The 17242-nt window shown below is 43.9% G+C and overlaps 1 protein-coding gene across 1 annotated transcript; it reads left to right on the forward strand.

The window, feature by feature from the left end:
- The first annotated feature begins 322 nt into the window (after window positions 1-322).
- mospd2 (motile sperm domain containing 2) lies at window positions 323-15498 on the forward strand. Its single transcript, XM_080497683.1, has 15 exons — window positions 323-436; window positions 536-593; window positions 987-1142; window positions 2106-2192; window positions 2289-2443; window positions 3678-3738; window positions 3891-3929; window positions 4024-4148; window positions 4526-4699; window positions 8694-8812; window positions 12155-12248; window positions 12370-12466; window positions 12994-13114; window positions 14091-14193; window positions 14978-15498. The coding sequence occupies exons 1-15, from the start codon at window positions 404-406 to the stop codon at window positions 15128-15130; spliced, it is 1575 nt and encodes a 524-aa protein (XP_080353809.1). The 5' UTR covers window positions 323-403; the 3' UTR covers window positions 15131-15498.
- The last annotated feature ends 1744 nt before the right edge of the window (window positions 15499-17242 follow it).

The following is a 17242-nucleotide window of genomic DNA, read 5'->3' on the forward strand; positions in this document are numbered from 1 at the left end:
AAGGAATACATTAAACAGGTCGAGAGAAGCGTGGCAACAAGTTTCATACTTGAAACAGCGCGCGCCAACTGAAGCCGAGCGCTTCCGGTTATTCCAGGACAAGTGCATTGTGGGTCAGAGTGAGTAAACAAACGCGAGTTTGCATTAAACAAAAACAGCGCGTGTCCTGTTTTTTTTTAACACATCAGCTGATTTTATTAAGTAGCGTGTGCGGTGACATTCAGCGCAGTGTGACTTCCCCCCCTACTTGTTTGGGGAAAACAAAACAGCCCGGCAGAGGGGGAGTGGCCAACGGCAGGAGCCAAAATGGCGGTGGCAGGGCGCCGGTTTCCCACTTCGCACTGATTCATCCAGACATTAGTTAGCTAGCTGGCTGCAACACGGAACTGTCTCAGAGCTGAATATGGCTGAACTTGATCCACAAGAAGCAGAGCAGGTATCGTTCACGGTCGCGTTTTCTCTCGCCGTCTCCCTCTCCCCTGACAGTTCTGTACATTGTTCCGTTAAAGACTTGAACAAACTCTTCTCCTCACAGGACCTGGAGAGGAAAATCGAGGAGACCAGACAGAGATTCAAAAACGAGTTGCTCCAAGGTAATGTGGTCAGTTTGGGAAAAAAGCCGACATTAAACTTTCCTCGCCGTTCCAGGCGTCCGCTTTTGGGTAGGTTATTGAAACGAAGTCAAGCATTCCAGGTCAGGTGTCCTCTAGCTGTTGCTGTGACTTTACGCCAGGTTGGTAACATGTTGACCTAAATGCTCAGAGAGCCTGGATAAGCTCCAGCAGATGAGCAGCTAACGTTGGCTTTGTACTGTTATAGTTTAAATCAACTCACTGCAGACGAAGCTATCGCCTCCTTTGTCTTTTATTCATTAAAACCAAGAAACACTGCACACAGTGGGTCAAATCAGTGTGTTTGTGGACAATGATTTAAAGTGATACCGTTTATGTCTTGTGACTTATTGAGTCTTCATGTTGTGTTTGCAGATTCCTCAGATAAATATGACTCGAGGGATGTGGAGAGGCTTCAAACCGACAACGCTCTGGTGGAGGGGTACCTGACTTGGAGGCTCTATGTGGTTGACGATGCCTTGAAAATGATTGACGAAAGTCTGCATTGGAGAAAAGAGTTTAGTGTGAATGGTAAGACGAAATGCAATGGCCTTGCTCAAGTGTTAAAACATTTGCCGGCTACTCCTTCCTTCAGTGCAGCGTTTATAATAATCCTGAAAGGTATTTGGACGCTTGTGTCGCAGAAAACATTTATTCAGTACTCCATAAGTATTGACGTTCAATGTCCAGTCCTGCATAAAAGCATTGGTATTGCCATATTTAGATGTTGACATGCCTGCAGCGCTCAGCAGTCGTGATCTTTGTGCTGCTTTGGGATGAATCCAAACAAAGTGCCTTTGTGAGTTAAACGCCCATATTTCCATACACCGGCACACAGAACAATCCCCTCTGTTTCTTTCGAGGGATTTCACAGAGCTGCTATTTATCTGCCTTTAATGCAGCAAATTTAGTTGTTTTTTTTTCCTGAAATGTGGTTTGTTTGTGTGATTAGTTCAATCAGTAGGGTGTATGATCTTGCCCGTGTGCTATTGCGTCTTTATTTCATTTGCTGAAAACGTTTAGTGACACTTAGTTGTGCTATTTCCTGTCAACTTGAGTAATTTCAGGAAGGCCCACTTTGGGGAAACAGGATTTCCCCCCGGTTCACAGCTATAAAGTGAAAGAAAGTGACTTCCTCTGAAAAGTCAGACGTGCAGTTTAGCTTGTTTCTATTTTCTCCCACACGGAACAAAATGCCCTAATGCAGGGATCAGCAAACTTTTTGAAATTGAGTTCCACTTCAAGTAATATTAAAAGTGACTGCTTGCGAACTTTCCGAAGGGTTAAAAGTTTTGAGTCGTGTTGTTTCTTTCACTAAACATTCACACGATCCCTGCAGGCCTCCAGGTGCCTTTTGGCCAGCCGAAAACTCACAATGCAGGAAAACCTGATTGCCCTCAGTATGTTGTGTTAAGCTGTGTGTATGTGTGCACTGGATTAAAAGAGGAGGAGCACGTCTTACCAGTGTCCTGCACGACTTGACGTGTGTTTCAGATCTCAGCGAGGGCGTCATTCCCAGGTGGATGTTTGAGACCGGTGCGGTCTACCTCCATGGCTACGACAAAGAGGGCAACAAGCTCTGTACGTAAACACGCTCTACCAGATTATTTGACACTTAATACACCAACAAGACGAGACCTTTTCCTTTTTTTTTTCCCCCTCCTCGTGTGTGTTTAGTCTGGTTTAAGGTAAAGCTCCACGTGAAGGATACAAAAACCACCATGGACAAGAAAAAGTATGTGGCCTTCTGGCTGGAGCGCTACGCCAAGAAAGAGCCGGGGATGCCGCTCACTGTTGTGTTTGATATGGCCGAGTCGGGCCTCAGCAATATAGTAAGTATCAAAAGGTGCGATTTCAGTTTATGACCGTGTCGATAAACTTGAACCTGAAGGTCGCACATCCTTACTGCTTCTTGTTGTCAAACACAAGTCTGCAAATCTAAAGTTACGATGTTTATACTTTAATGCCGAAAAAGGATTCACTTGAGTCATATTTTATTTTTATTTTATTTTTTCAAAAGGCCACTGTGGCTGTCACTTGAGTTCTGTTGAGCATCCTCCTATTTCTCTCCGTTTTGAGCCTTGGACTTGCACGGACTGATGCTCTTCAATGGTTTAACACTTTGGAGATTAAAGTAACCTTTAAATCCTGATGGTCACTTGGAGTGGGCCGTCTAATCCGCGGACTCGCTGTGTGTGTGTGTGTGTGTCGCAGGCGGTAGTTCCTTGATGGAGCGTCTCCGTCTGCTTGCGCACGTCACTGTCTCCGTTGGAGAAACGGTTCAATTAAAGACAAATAAAGCAAGGCAAGAAATAGCTCAGCGAAAAATAAACGGCTTTGCAATCCAAATAATAAAAAAAAAAAATGAGTGTACCAGGTTGGAAGGCAGCCGTATTGAGTCATGGTGGGTGGCAGGAGGAGCCAGAGAAGAGGAGCCAGTATGATCTCATTAAGGCTTGAGAGTCGGTCTCCTGCATAGCAATGAAGCTCCCGTCCAATTATGGAGCCTCGCCAGGACATGGGGGCCGTGTCCGTTGACATATTGGCTGTTTGATCATTTTGATTAACCGAACAGGAAGGTGGACAATTATCATAGGCGCCTTAAATTACTTTTTTCTGATGTGTTTGGATTTAAACGCATTCAAGTCACTAACTTTGTTTTTGAACAAGGTTTTTTTTTTTTTTTTTTTTGGACAGTTTAACAAAACTGTGACAAAATATGACATTTAAAACAAGTGAGATAATTACTTGCTTTGCAAAATGTTAACAAAATAAAAATGGTAATGCAAGCGCACGATATTTGCAAGATAACATCCTCCAGAGTTTTACTGAAATTATTTGAGAGGGACTGAGTTTCAAATCGTTCGAAGGAGCTTGTAATGAATTTTTATTCCAAGATAAGTGGGTCACTTCCAATCCGGAGGCAGTAAAGCGAGAACAAGCATTCTCCCCAGTGAAAATGATTTGGTCAAGCATATTTTACACAAAGCTTTAGTGTGATTCCACTTTGTAAATTTTTCCTTTTTTTTTTCTTTCTTTCTTTCTTTCTCACTTTCTCACTTTCAGGACATGGACTTTGTGAAGTATGTGATAAATTGCTTTAAAGTATATTACCCAAAGTTTTTATGTAAGTAACAAAGTCAAATCTGCATTTTTCCACATTTCCATATGTTATGCCAATTTATTTATTTATCGGCTCTCAAGCAAAATGTTGTACTTTAGAAAACATGAATCCCGACTGAAAGCCTTTTTTTTTGTTTGTTTGTTTGTTTGTTTCAGCCAAAATGATTATCGTGGAAATGCCTTGGATCATGGGTGGTGAGTCTTGAGACACACAATTTTTTTGTTGTTGACTTGTTTATTTATATGTCCAATGGGTTGACATTTGAAGTGTGAAATCTTTTCATTGCAGCTGCGTGGAAGATTGTGAAGACCTGGTTGGGCCCAGAAGCCATCAGCAAGCTCCGGTTTGCCTCCAGAAGTGAGGTGCAGACCTACATCGGGCCCGAGTACCTCCCCCCTCACATGGGTGGAACGGTACGTTAACATCTGCCTTATCTCCACTGTACTATTTCAGAAATGAGATCATATGGCGTATTAATGTTTTGTTTTGTTTTTTTTCTCATACAGTTACAAAAGCTGTGTTTGCAATTGGAAAGAAGGGTTTATTTTGTTATTGTGTTGTGAAACACAATCTGTTTGTGCCACATTGTGACTATTAATGCAATAAATAAAGCCTTAAATCAGTCAAGCCTTTACAAACTGCAGAAATTTAACTGGATCACTGTAATTTTTTTTTTTTTAACCTTTCTGTTTGTGCGCCTCGTACCGTCGTGATACTTTACCAAATATAACTGCATACGATACTGCATGTAGCTGTAAGACCCATGCTCTGACATCTGTTTGCACTCCAGGATCCCTTCAAGTACAGCTACCCGCCTCTGCCCGACGACGAGTTCCAAACGCCCATCTGTGACAACGGTCCGATCGTCAGCGAGGACGACACCGAGAGCAAAGAGTGTGAACTCGAGAGCCGAGAAACTCTGGAGTCCAGCTTCAGCTCCGAGATCGTGACCAAGACGAAGAAGGTACTTCCATTTCAGGTTCATAATATACGTCGCTGCTGTTGTTGTTAAAGGGAAAAGACGTGGTGGAAGAAAACCAAACGCTGATAGCCTTTATGTCTTTTACTTTTGAGTGGAGAAACATTAACCGCTTCCTTTTCATTGGCGAGTCCCCTTAATGACGGGACACAAGGTAAGTTTGAGTAAAAGTTCTAGTAAAAAAACTAAATCTGCTACTCTTGTTTGTAAAGTATATTTCATTCATCGTTTTCATTTTCAGCATTGCACTTGCGTCTCTTCGTCATTCGCAGAATTTGCAAATGATCAGATAAAGTGTAACGCGGCTCCTTTGTCGTTGCTCTCACGTTCTTCAAGTTGCGCCCGACGTCGCGGCGTGTAATCGGGCTGTTCTGTGGGAACTAATGTTCCGATTTAGACAACATTAAGCTCTTGCTCATTGTCTCTGTGAAGGTGACTCCTGATGTATTTGGCTGCAGTTAAATCCGACAAACAAAAGCCTTTGCTTCACAAATGGAGCGCCACCCCCCCCCCCTTTCTCCAAATCCTCAAACGGCCCACAGAGGTTTATCACGTCAGATACTTAAGAGCTTCCAGGCCGTTGCTGGATTCCTGTTCTCCAGCAGCGTCGCTGAGACGCCCCCACAGGCTGAACGCACTGCGGCCGCTGTCGCCGCCCTTTCACTCCGGTGTCGGCCCATTGCGTTGCGGCCTGCTGGATGCTGGGACTCAAGCTTATGCTCTAGATTTTGCTCTCTCTCTCTCTCTCTCTGCAGGACGACCCAGTCATGATCTGGTTATTCTTTTCTAGCTGGCAGCGGTGACGGAGGGGAAGGCATTAAGGGATAATTTCAGGATCAAAAAAATGTCCTCGTCCTACATTCGTGGTCATTAATTCTCTTTGCTATGTATTGTTGTGGCTGTTATTTCCTCAGACTTGAGGTTAACCTACATTTTGCACTAGGATCTCCCTTTTCTGCAGTTTGTCCCCCCCCCCCCACCACCACCAGCCTGTCTCCTATAGGAAACCCACAGTATCTACCTGCGGGACCGAGCTGTGCCGTGTCACCCAAAGCTACCCCCATGAGCTTTCAAAGCCCCATCGAACAAACAGTGCTCCTATTGTTAATAAGTGCCACATTGGATATGCACGACAGATTTAGATTTCAAAAGCAAATGTATGCAAATCAGTTGTTGCCTCAACATTAATCTACAGGCACAAGTTAGACTTGGTTAATGCTCTTACTGTAAAGCATGAAATCTCACTCCACACTCATTCTGGTATATTTTTGGAACAAGTAACACGAGCCTGCTCTGTATAACCCCAGAGAAATGGTGCACGGCTGGGGTTTTTTTTTAGCGCATTATTGGCTTAATTTGATTTCACAAACTTATTCCTGGCGCCGCAGTGTTGTGAGGTGACGACGTATCAAAACACTTGCGTCAGCCCTATGGGAAACGGGGAGATTTTTTGGGGTTTTTTTTGTTTTTTTCAGGCCAGCTTGACAAATGAAAGTTCTGACGTCTCTCCGGGGTGAATATTCACAACAGCAAAGACGTTGCTGTGCGTAAACGCAAGGCTGCATGTCGGTAAACAGTGGAACTTTCCCGCTGGGACGACAGCGTTTCATCATTTTTGATCGGAGCTGAAGGGAGAATTCAAATGATAATTAAAAGCATTGGGTATTTATTTAGCTTCTAACGCTGGCTTAAAGTCGCGTAACTCACCGACGAGTCCTCACGTCTGTGGCTTAATAGATGAGAGCACATTAACGTCCGTACAAAGCCATAGTTTTGCGTGGAAGCTCTTCGTGATTGCGCGATGGAGGAATGAAAAGTGAGGTTAAATACTAAAGTTTAGCTGAAGGCGGGCCAGTAATGAGAGGTTAATAACGCCGCCTGGAGGCTTTAATAACGGGTTAATTAGTAGACTCTCCTTTCCTTCAAAAGTAGGGAAGCGTCAATCAGGACCCTCCGTTGGCTGTGATCTCGTTGCCGGTGTGCGAAATGTGCTTCAAGACTGGAGTGTTTTTCCACAGTGCTCGTGCCGAGCTTTCTATTCCTGATGTCTAAATAAATAAAGAGCGGTTGTTTTTTTTCCCCACCTCCCCCCAAATCATCTCCGCCATCATCACAGCCCCCCCCCCCCCCCCCCCCCCCATCTTCTGGGTTCCAGGAAGCACTGCAACTGATAACTTGATGGCTTCAGGAAGTTAATTGCCTTTCTTTCTCTCTTGAAACAAGGGCTGGTGGTGGTAAGGCAGTGTAAGGTCACGGCCGCACACACAGACACGGAGCTCTGGACGATTTCTTCCGCAGGCTGGAAAGGCAGGTGTACTCGCGCGACTCTTTGAATCGTCGCGGGTACGCCGGCCTCGCAGTCGACTGGTCACCTCATCGCCACAATTGGATATGCTCGCGATCCGTCCCGGACTTTGACATTTCGACTTGACCCAACTGTAGAAAACGCACCAAACCTCTGACCCCCGTTATCCGGTGATGGGAGGCTTAGAAATGGCTCGCTTATCACACACACACACACAAAGTCGTGCGAATGACGGCCCGAGCCCGGCACTCATTTCACAGTTTAATCATCTCTGAGAGAAAGACGACCAAGTCACTAGTGTCCATTACCAATTTCACATTATTTGCATCTCCTAACCTCATTTCATGAACTACTCGGATAATTACTGTAATATTGCAGTAAACCATATTATTAATCCGTAGCACTGAATACTAAACCGCGCCTGCCTTTGAGGCAACGTTTCAACAAAGGCCATCTGTGCCTTCTCCTCCAACACTATCATTTACCAAGTGTTTGACTTGAGAGCTAATGAGTCGGATGATTATGATTTGTGCCTTAATTTGCACTGTAAGAAAGGAATTGCAGCTCATTTGGAACATTTCTAATCGACAATTTGCGTGTTTCAATTTTTCCATCTTACACTACGTGTAGAACTCTGTAATCGTAGATTCCTGTTTTAATGATCTCACATTTCATTGCTAATTGTTTTTATTTTTAATAGTGTTTCTGTGTTTGGTTTTTTTGAATGATATACTCTTGTTCTTGCTTGTTCCTTGGTGATCTATACAAACTTTTTTTGTATGAACTGCAGAAACATTACTAATGATACCCTTAACACGGTACTGTTGGTTGAATCCTAACATCTGCACAGATCTCTGTACAATTTCAAAATTGCCCATGTGTTCCAATTTCTTGCTCCCATGATTACCTAATTGTGTTTCAATTGCTTCTTTTAACAAGATGAATAAATAGACATTTCATCATCACCTCATTATCTCTTGATGTCTTCTTTGTGGCGGTTTCATGACGGTCAAGCCATTACATCAAAATTACACCTTTTGTTGCTTATCGCAGTGAATGACACACTTCCCCACTGAGTCATACATGTTTATCACGCGTCGTGTCCGCCGACCACGGCCCAACCCCCCCCCCCCCACCCCCCCCAAATGTGAAAGCACCCGTCCCCTCCTGGTCTTGTGATTGGTCTCGAGATCATTCAGGACAAAGTTCGAGCATCAATGGTCATTTATGAGTAATACCACAGCATTCGTCCCAGCTGAACTGCTTTAGCCCCAATTTCTTTTTTTTTTCTTTTTTTTTGAGTGGGGGGGGGTGTGCATGTGTGCCAAAAGTCATGAGCTTGCTTTTTTTGTTGGTTCTGCATTTTCACAAACATGCGGCTTGATGCTGTATAACCACAAAAGTCAAGGGTCATGAGAAGAGTTCCTTTTAGTAAAATAGCTTTCCCCCCCCCCAAAGTATGATGGCCTTTTCACGACGTAACCTTTCACCGTTATTCCACAAGAACGGCAGTCATTACAGATGACTCCAGGCTTTCATTAACTGATAGCTTTCTCTGTGTGAAGGGCAAAGGTTAAACTTTCATATTCAGAAGAGGAACCAGATAAGGGTCATGTGATTACGCTATCAGCTCTGCACTGAGCCTTTCTAATTAAGTGGTCTTTGTTGTTTCAGGTGAATTTCCTGGATGACAGTTTCAGGTCAGAGGACAATGATAAAGGAGACACCAACGCACGGACCAAAGGCGCCAGGAAGCCTCTGACCACCTTCAAAGGTCCTCTACTTGATGTCAGGTGGGTCCCGCGCTTGACCAGCCTCACTGAAAGGTCTCCCCGTGAATGGATGGCCATGACAGTTTTGTATATTAGATGGTGTTGGTCACTTTAGCGCTATGACACGTTCACCGACGAAGCCAGAGGAGAAAGCAGAGGGACAAAAAAAAAAAGGCTGTAATGTATTCAGCTGAATTTTAAGAAGTCACACCACTTTAAACACCTTCCATGTCTCCTCTGATGCAACAAAGAACATAAATATCCAAAAGAAACCAAATATATATACATATAATATTCATTCTTGTAAGTTCTTTAAGGGTAACCTACAGCCAAGAAATCTTTATCAGACTTGAATGAACCTACAACACAGTTCAAGAGTAAAGCAAGAGTCTAAATGCAGAGCAGATTCGATTTTATCTTGCTGACCAGAGGGGAACGTCCCGGACTCTCACGTTGACGTGTGTGCCCGTTTCCATGGTGACCAGAGTATTTGCAGAAACGCCGAAATTGGTGCCCCAGCAGATGGATATTACCATTTATAAATAATGGTCGTTGGCCTTGCATGTATGGGCTCACAATATTCAAATCTCACCAGAATACACTTCTGCCTTTGAACGGTTAGTTTTTAGTTGTTAATTTTGTCACGGGATGAAATCTTGTTGTCTAGCTTGTCTAGCCTTCGCCTCATTCTTCCCAAACAGAGCTGTATTTACAAACAAAAGAAGCGAGAGATGCTCTTCTGCACCTTTTTACCTCCGCGGCATTAATCTGCAGACAAACGAAACTTCTTTGACCTACTTCTACAACTGCTTTGTGCTTCGTGGACTTGAATCCAGAGAGGTCAACCGGTCACCAAAGCACGGCGGGTTTGAAGCGCAGCCCCCCCCTGCGAGTATATTAGGAGTTTGTCTACCGATCCATCATCTGCTCTCAACATTTCTGCCAATTCCCCTTTGGCAAGACTCTCACAAGCTTGTTCAGCAGATTCACTCTCTTCCCTTTCGAAATGGCTTGACATTAAACTCCCAGTTTATTAGGTACGACTACTAGAGGAGGGGGAAAATGCAGATTAATAGAAGATCCCTAGTGAAGCCAAGCTTTCGTACACAATTAATGTTGTGGACTATTATCATACATCCATTACCCAGGGCCTCGGTGTGTGTTGGTGTATTCCACGTGTAAGAAATAATTAAAATTGCCTTGTACATATTGACAAAAATGGAGTTTTCACGGATTGACTCAAAGCCTGCAGTGGTTATTGATGTGTTTGTACCTTTTATATGCCAATTGATCCCACCAAGCATGGACAAGAATTAAGGCTGCGTCCAGTCAATTGTTCGAGTAGAAAAGAGTTGGTGGTGTTAATTATTTATAACGGTGCCACACTAATTAGTGAGGAATACCATCCAGTGATCAATTACCTATAAACCAGAGGAGCGCCCTTCACTTGTTATTCATGTTGTCATAGATCTCATTACTTTAATTGAACCGTCACTGAGCTGAACAGGAATTATTGACTTTAAAATGTAGCAGCCACACTATGGTCAGGTTGGTAAATACACAGCAGAGCGTTTACACAGTCATATAGTCTAATTTTTGTGAATGTCAGTTGAGTTGTGTGTTTTTGGTTCTGTTTTGTTTTTTGCTTGTTTTTCCAGAGCGTTGTCTTTGATGTGAGATTTTTGGCAGCTCTGGGCTATGAATTACAGTGGTAAACAGATTCAAATGAGCCTTAAATGCAATTATATTTCAGCACTGCGTTAGCCTCAATTGGAGGCTGGGGGGGCTGGGGGGGCTTTGGAGGCGAGCGAGGGTCTTTGATCTTGTGTTTGCCAAGAGGTTTCCACAGCCAGCAGACTCGCTCTGAGCTCCAACTGATGGCTGACGCCACAGCTGGTTTAGTGCGAATACGCAACGCACAAGGACATGAAAAGGGAAAGGGGAACATCTTTGGACAAGAATGAAACGAAGACAGAGCCGCGTCAGTGGGGCAACGTTATACATGCAGAGCCGGGTTTGAGTCTCACAAGTGTTCACTGTGCAGGGAGGTCAGAATCATCATCAGTCGCTCCTGTTTATAGCCAAGTTGGGGTTGAAACCTTGGCTGGAAAAATGGAGGCTGACCAACAAACAACAAATTGCTTCATGGCTGGATTTTAAGCCAGATTTACTTTGGTTTTCTCGGTTTTACAGCCCCGACCTCAGGCCTGCAAGCATTGGGAGGGTTTTTTTAATTTGTTTTTTGGTTTGTTTTTTTCCTATTTGAAATAAACTTCCTCATTCAGCAAGGACATACTTTTTTTTTTTTGTTTAATTCCATCGTAATATAACTCGCCATATTTCCACTTTACATGGGGAGCTTGTTTACACGCAGCAAGTTACTTTGACGACAGGTGATGTGTTTCAAAAATGCGGACCACGAGCAAAACTCTCTCTCTCTGGAGTAGAATCTGGCCTGCGATGACAAATCGGGCTAAAAATTGCTTTAAATGTGAACATTTTCAGTATTTACTTGTTTTTGCAGTGCTATCTTTTTACCAGTTTGTCCCCCCATTATGGCCAATTTGGGCGTTTTATGGACCCCGGAGTTTTTGCTCCCCTCATCCACAGCTTCACCAGCAGCTTTTCCTTTGCAGATAATTACATGGCGAGATGGTCATCTGGCTTTGGTTTACCAGGGAATTGTGAGCATAATTCCCTGGCATTTGATAGCTGCACATTAAACATTTAAATGTACCCTCAAATTTTAATCTCAAGCTAATTGATGGATTTCCTGTAGAAAGACGACAGATCTGCCAAAATGTTACAGTGAAGTCAAACGTTGGCGCACACACACATTCTCATCAGGAGGAAATAAGTTTCCCCAGTTGGTTCTACTTGCAGCGCCAGGCTCGCCTATCGATCTCTGTTGCTCCCACCCCGAGGGGGGGGGGCACACCGTTAAGAAGTCACAGCTCGATAGACCACAGTTATGACTGGTAAGCTAATGCACAAGTTTATTTACTTTCTCTCTTCACTCCACTGCCACAGATCAGACTACCAGCTCCTGCCATTTCCTTTTTAATCACTTGCAATGAATGTGAAGAAACTGAAGAAGGTTCTTCCGCAGATATAGATGCTAAACAATAGAGAACTCAGAAATCCTGCTTTTTTTTTTAACGGGACGAGTGACGTGTAGACGGATAATAACGCCACACTGATGGTAAATATAGCTGCGGCGTTTGGATTAATGACAAGTGGGAACTTTGTCTACGATTGCTGATTTTTCTAAAGTCTGAACCTCAGGATTTGGCCGCAGACGGCTTCTTAATGACATGGGCTTTCCTCTCCTCTCCTCCTCCTTCCCTCCTTCTCTTTCTCCAGCCCTGCGGAGGAGCTCAGCTTCGGTTCCGGAGAGACGGAGAAGAAATGCCTCATTATCCTGAGCAATGTGACCAAAAACCAGGTGGCCTACAAGGTGAGCCTGCAGCTTTCAGGAGTGTGAATCAGCCGCCGCACACGTTACACTACAATTTCCACGTCCAACATATAATTACAGTCGAACGTTGAGCGTGTTTCCCGCTTGCCCCGCCCCTCAGGTCCGGACCACGGCACCCGAGAAGTACCGGGTGAAGCCCAGCAGCAGCAGCTGTGAACCGGGAGCCTCGGTGGAGATCGTCGTGTCCCTACACGGAAGTACGCCACGCCACTTACTGTAAAGCTCTGTGCCGCACTCGACAGCCGCCGCCGCTCGCAAATGCTGAACCTCGGAATAATCAAGTGGCTCAGTCTATTACCATCGCAAAGTGCAGGCAGCCCGCTTTTCTTTGCCTGACATGCATATTTCAAGAGTGATAAAAGAATCGTCTCCCTAAAAACAAACCATCAGACGAACTTGACAGAGCCGCGCGAGTTGAAATGCTTTGCGGCCTTCAAGCGCCGAGATGTCAGCTGTAGGTTATGATGCGCTCAGCATAGCTCAGATGAATCGGCGCAGCCTTTTTTTTTTTTTTTAGCGCTCCTTTTTTTTTTTTTTTTTTCTTCCTCCTCCTCCTAGCTTTTATGCTGTGGTGGTGGTTTTATTTTTATTTTTTTTTCCTTTGCTCTCTTATCCTGTCATGTCTTAACACCAGATTCTTTGAACATGCCCCATTGCATTTTTTGATTAATTTCAATAGCCGATCACTTTATGGTTTGGTGGTTTTGTGGGTGACGTCCTGCAGGTTATCAAGCCTCCCTACAGGACAGGTTTCTGGTGATGGCTGCCGAGATGGACAACGCCGGGTCACAGGATCTCGCTCAGTTCTGGAAGGAAGTACCAAAAGCCAAGATTATGGAGCACAGGTGTGTATCATTGCTCCTTAAAGCGCTAAAACTAAAAGTAAAATGCAGCAGCGGAGTATACTGGAAGTATTTTATTTTTTTATTTTTGCAAACGTTGAGGTGAAAGTAACACTAAATATTAAGAGTGGTGGCAAATCCCTGAACCTGAGCTCATCCGCATGCAGACACGTGTATAATGGCAATAATTACATGAACCTTCAGCAGACGGTGAAAAGCCTCTTTAAAATTAATTTTCGAATCAGAAGTCAAGGGACCACAGATGAGCCGTCGGGAACAGACTGTTCAGACACTTTATACCTCTGCCACTAATACTAAGCTTTAGAGAAGAGTGTGACGAGAGTCAATAGAACAATTTATGAACAAACGCAACCCTGATGTCAATAAGGGGGAAACGGTTCCCAATTCGCCTCCTTTCCCCACCTCAAGTTTGCCCCCCCCCCCCCCCACCATCTCATTTCCTATTGTACTGGTGGACAACTATTATTTTAATTTAAGCTGCTCATTAAAATCTTTGTTGTCAGAAGATAAACTGACAGTCATTTCCTCAATATCTTTTTATGGCACATTTCAACAACAAGCCAAGTCAAAATGGTTCACGACAAGGCGCCATATGCAGACGAGGAAGCAAGCAAACGCAACAACATGAAAGTAAATTCATTACAAGAGTCCAAGACACACTGCAGCATAATTCAAATTATTTATCTGCTGGGAAAAGCAGTGGGAAATACTTTTATTCGGCCATTCAGCAGTTTTCTGGGAATACGTGGCGCATAAATGCAGCTTCTGTACGTTTGCTTCAAGAAGGTTCCGTACAGCCGAGCCTAAACCATGCAGAGCTTTTGAGCTAGTAGTATATTGGAGTCGGTTCTCTGACTGACGGCTGAAAACAACATGAAGTTGTTCACTTGTGTTGCTCCGACTTGTCGCAGGACTCCGCTGTGTGTCTCCTCCTCATGTGCTCTGCTCTTTCCGGCAGGTTGCGTTGTAACGTTCTGGAGAGTGTGAGAGCGCTGGCGAGCCCTCTGCGGGACAGTTTTGTGGAGACGGGAACCAGCGGGCAGGAGGAAGTAAACACAGCGGTGAGCTGTAGTCCAGCTTTATACTACCTGTTACCTTTTTCTTTTCTTTTTTTAACACTATAATGCCTTCATTCACATACTTGACACCACAACTGGAGTTTCTAATGTGCCGAAGCACACCACGAGAAATCAATCCAACTTTGTTACATTTCCTTAGAGATGGAGTCTAAAAATGAACAGTTTCATATTGTATATGCCAAAAATTAAAGAAAGAATTCCTTTAAGCTTATTTGTTTTTAATAAAACTGGAGTCGTGGTTCATTCTATAGCATTGTTGTATAAAACTCCAGCTCAGTAATTGAGTTCAGCTTGTATATTGTACAAATATACATATATATATATATATATATGTGTGTGTGTGTGTGTATATATGTAGTCTTCTCTCTTAATTACCCACCTAAATGGTGTGAACCTGTACATTATAGACAAGATATAGTTTTTAAAGTGGATCAGGCTTGCAGTTTCCTCTCTACGAGCCGCCCTCCCTACTTCAGACTCATATGAGAGGCACAGATAATAAAACTTTATGTATTTATTGGACTTAACGGAATGGGAAAACTTGGGAGTCTCCTCCCACCTTGATGCTGGCACACGTATCAAAGAAAAGAACACGCCGTCCCACTCATTGCTGAAGAATTCACCAGTTTCAGTCCCTCCCGTCTCTTGTGCAGCTCATCACAACGCGGCGTCTGTCTGAGCAGTTTTCAGGACGTTCAGTACGGGAGTGGCGTGAGGATCGACCAGGTCACCCAACCGGTTTGTTTTTTTTTTTTTGTCTCCGCAGCTCATGCGAGTGATGGCCTGCAACTCTCGGCTGGAGCAGAAGCTGAACACGTGCGTGTGGCTGCAGAAGGTCCTGGTCGGCTTGGTGTTCGTCCTCGTGATGATCAACCTGCAGTGTCTCTACCTGCTGGGCACGGGCGGGCGGCCATCTTGACACCCCACCGCCCGTCGCTACCGAACACTGAACACACAGACTGGTTCGTCGTCCCCCCCCCCCAGAGGGACGGCGGTCCTGCACTGGTCCTCCTCCACCTTCCTACAGACTCTTCTCGTGGAGAGGACCAGCGGTGCAACGCTGTGGAGTTCACACAAGAAGGAAGATTCTCCTGCAGCTCAATTTAACAAAGGTTTTAATAGTGGAACAACAAATCTTTTCTTTTTTTTTTTTTTTTTAAACCTGATCCAGATAAAAAATAAATGTGTATTTATTGCATCAGCCACAATATGTAGGAAAGATTAGTTATTTTTTGAAAATAATGTATAATTTTTATATGACAAATCTATACAGTATGAAATAAACACATTTTGTCAACGGATGTTTTGAACATTGTAATGCTTCCAATTCCAAAATGAAACCAAGAAATACAACAGAACAAGCTTATACAAATAAAAAGGTAATGAGAATACAATAAAGAATTAAATAATTCTTGTACAAAAACAAAAGATTACCATTTCTTTTGTTTCACTATATGAATATTCAACAAATAAGCCTTTGATCATCTTAAAGTGGATGTTTATTCAGTCAGCAAGGTAAGAATTTTAAGAATCAGGCTATAAAAACAGGTGTTATCTCTGCTCATTTTCTTATATCTGATCATTTTGTATGTTTTGAAATAGTTTTCATCAGTCTGGTTGTTTTAGTAGAGCTGTCAGGTCAAGAAAGGATAAAAGAAACCTGCTTTTACACTCACCTACTTGTCAGATTTAGAAATTTCATTCAGTTAAAGACTCCGCTTTGCATAAATATTCAAAACCTAAACCCTCATTAGCACCAAGATGTCTAATTGAAAACACTGCAGCACATGACCTCTCTGAAGTTCTGCTGGCCGAGGCCACAGAGGAGCCGCAAGAGATCCCGGTCGCCGCCGTTTGACTCGATTTGTTTTAATTACCCCAACACGGAGTCAAACTTAAAAACACCAAAAGCAATTAATGGCAAGGACACGGCACAGGCCACTTGTAGCTTAGCGGAAAGCTCTGGTATCTAAAACGAGATCCTGCTCGGAGCGATCGGGACGCGTGCGGCTGCACGGGGAGTGATCCCAGTCTGGTTATTAGACGTGTGCTGCACAAGGCCCATCTGGCAGAAACATTAGCAGTTTGTTCTCAGTAGGTGGTGGCGGCTCACATCAGAGGGATCATTAGAATGATTCCCGCAATAATGAATGAACTAATCCTGCTGTGATTATAAACACGGAGGCGTCTTTGCGCGCCACCGACTGCTCCATTCCCCGGAGAGCGCCTCGAGTCGAGTGTCTCCATTTCGGATCGGCGGAGTTCGCGCGACTTCTGGGAAGTAGTTTGGGAGGATTATGTGTCTGAACTGGAAGCAACAAACGACTGGCAGTCGGGTTAAATCCATCCGTCTTCTGTATCGCTTTTAATCGAGGGTCACCGGGGTGATCCCAAGCTGAGTGCACACCGTCGCCATGCAGGACGCCCACGGAAAGGCAATCACTCCGATTCCACATCTTCAGGCAATTGGCAATCACCGGTTGGCATCAAACTCGTGTTTTTGTAGTGTGTGAGAACATGCAAACTACCACACAGTAAGGCTGAGCGTGGTCCCAGCCCCCTTCATCACTCCTGCAGCTTCAAGATGATAAATAACCTTAATTTTATTTTTTGTTTGTTTTTTTTAACTGTGAGAGAAAACCAGGGAACTCAAGTGAAGACAGGGAGACCATGCAAGCTGCACAGAAACACCACGACCTCCATCGCCCCGGGAAAATCTCTCTGAGGCGCTAATTAGATTTGATGAAGTGCACCGAGTGATAAAATTCAACTTGTCCTGATTATAGATATTATTGATTAGTTGAATGTGACTCGAACCAGTGGGCTTCTTGCTGTGCGGTAGGAGGAACTAATCAGTTGCATGAGGCTGATTTTAAAATGGTAAAATGCATATTTATGGCTTGTGAAGTTAGCACACAATGAAACAACATAGGAATAATGAAAAGAAGAAAAAAAACAACAACAATGAATCCATGAACATATTATTTAAAATGAGATTTGTCTTTTGTTAGCCAGTCTGATAGGAAAGCGA

This window comes from Blennius ocellaris, assembly GCF_963422515.1.
Source record: "Blennius ocellaris genome assembly, chromosome: 6".
Lineage (NCBI taxonomy): Eukaryota > Metazoa > Chordata > Actinopteri > Blenniiformes > Blenniidae > Blennius > Blennius ocellaris.

Excerpts from the sequence above, each read along its gene's own strand:
- mospd2 (XM_080497683.1), top strand. The coding sequence starts at position 404 with ATGGCTGAACTTGATCCACAAGAAGCAGAGCAG. Across the intron at positions 4,700-8,693 it reads TCGTGACCAAGACGAAGAAG|GTGAATTTCCTGGATGACAG; the intron begins GTACTTCCATTT and ends TTGTTGTTTCAG. Across the intron at positions 13,115-14,090 it reads GCCAAGATTATGGAGCACAG|GTTGCGTTGTAACGTTCTGG; the intron begins GTGTGTATCATT and ends TCTTTCCGGCAG.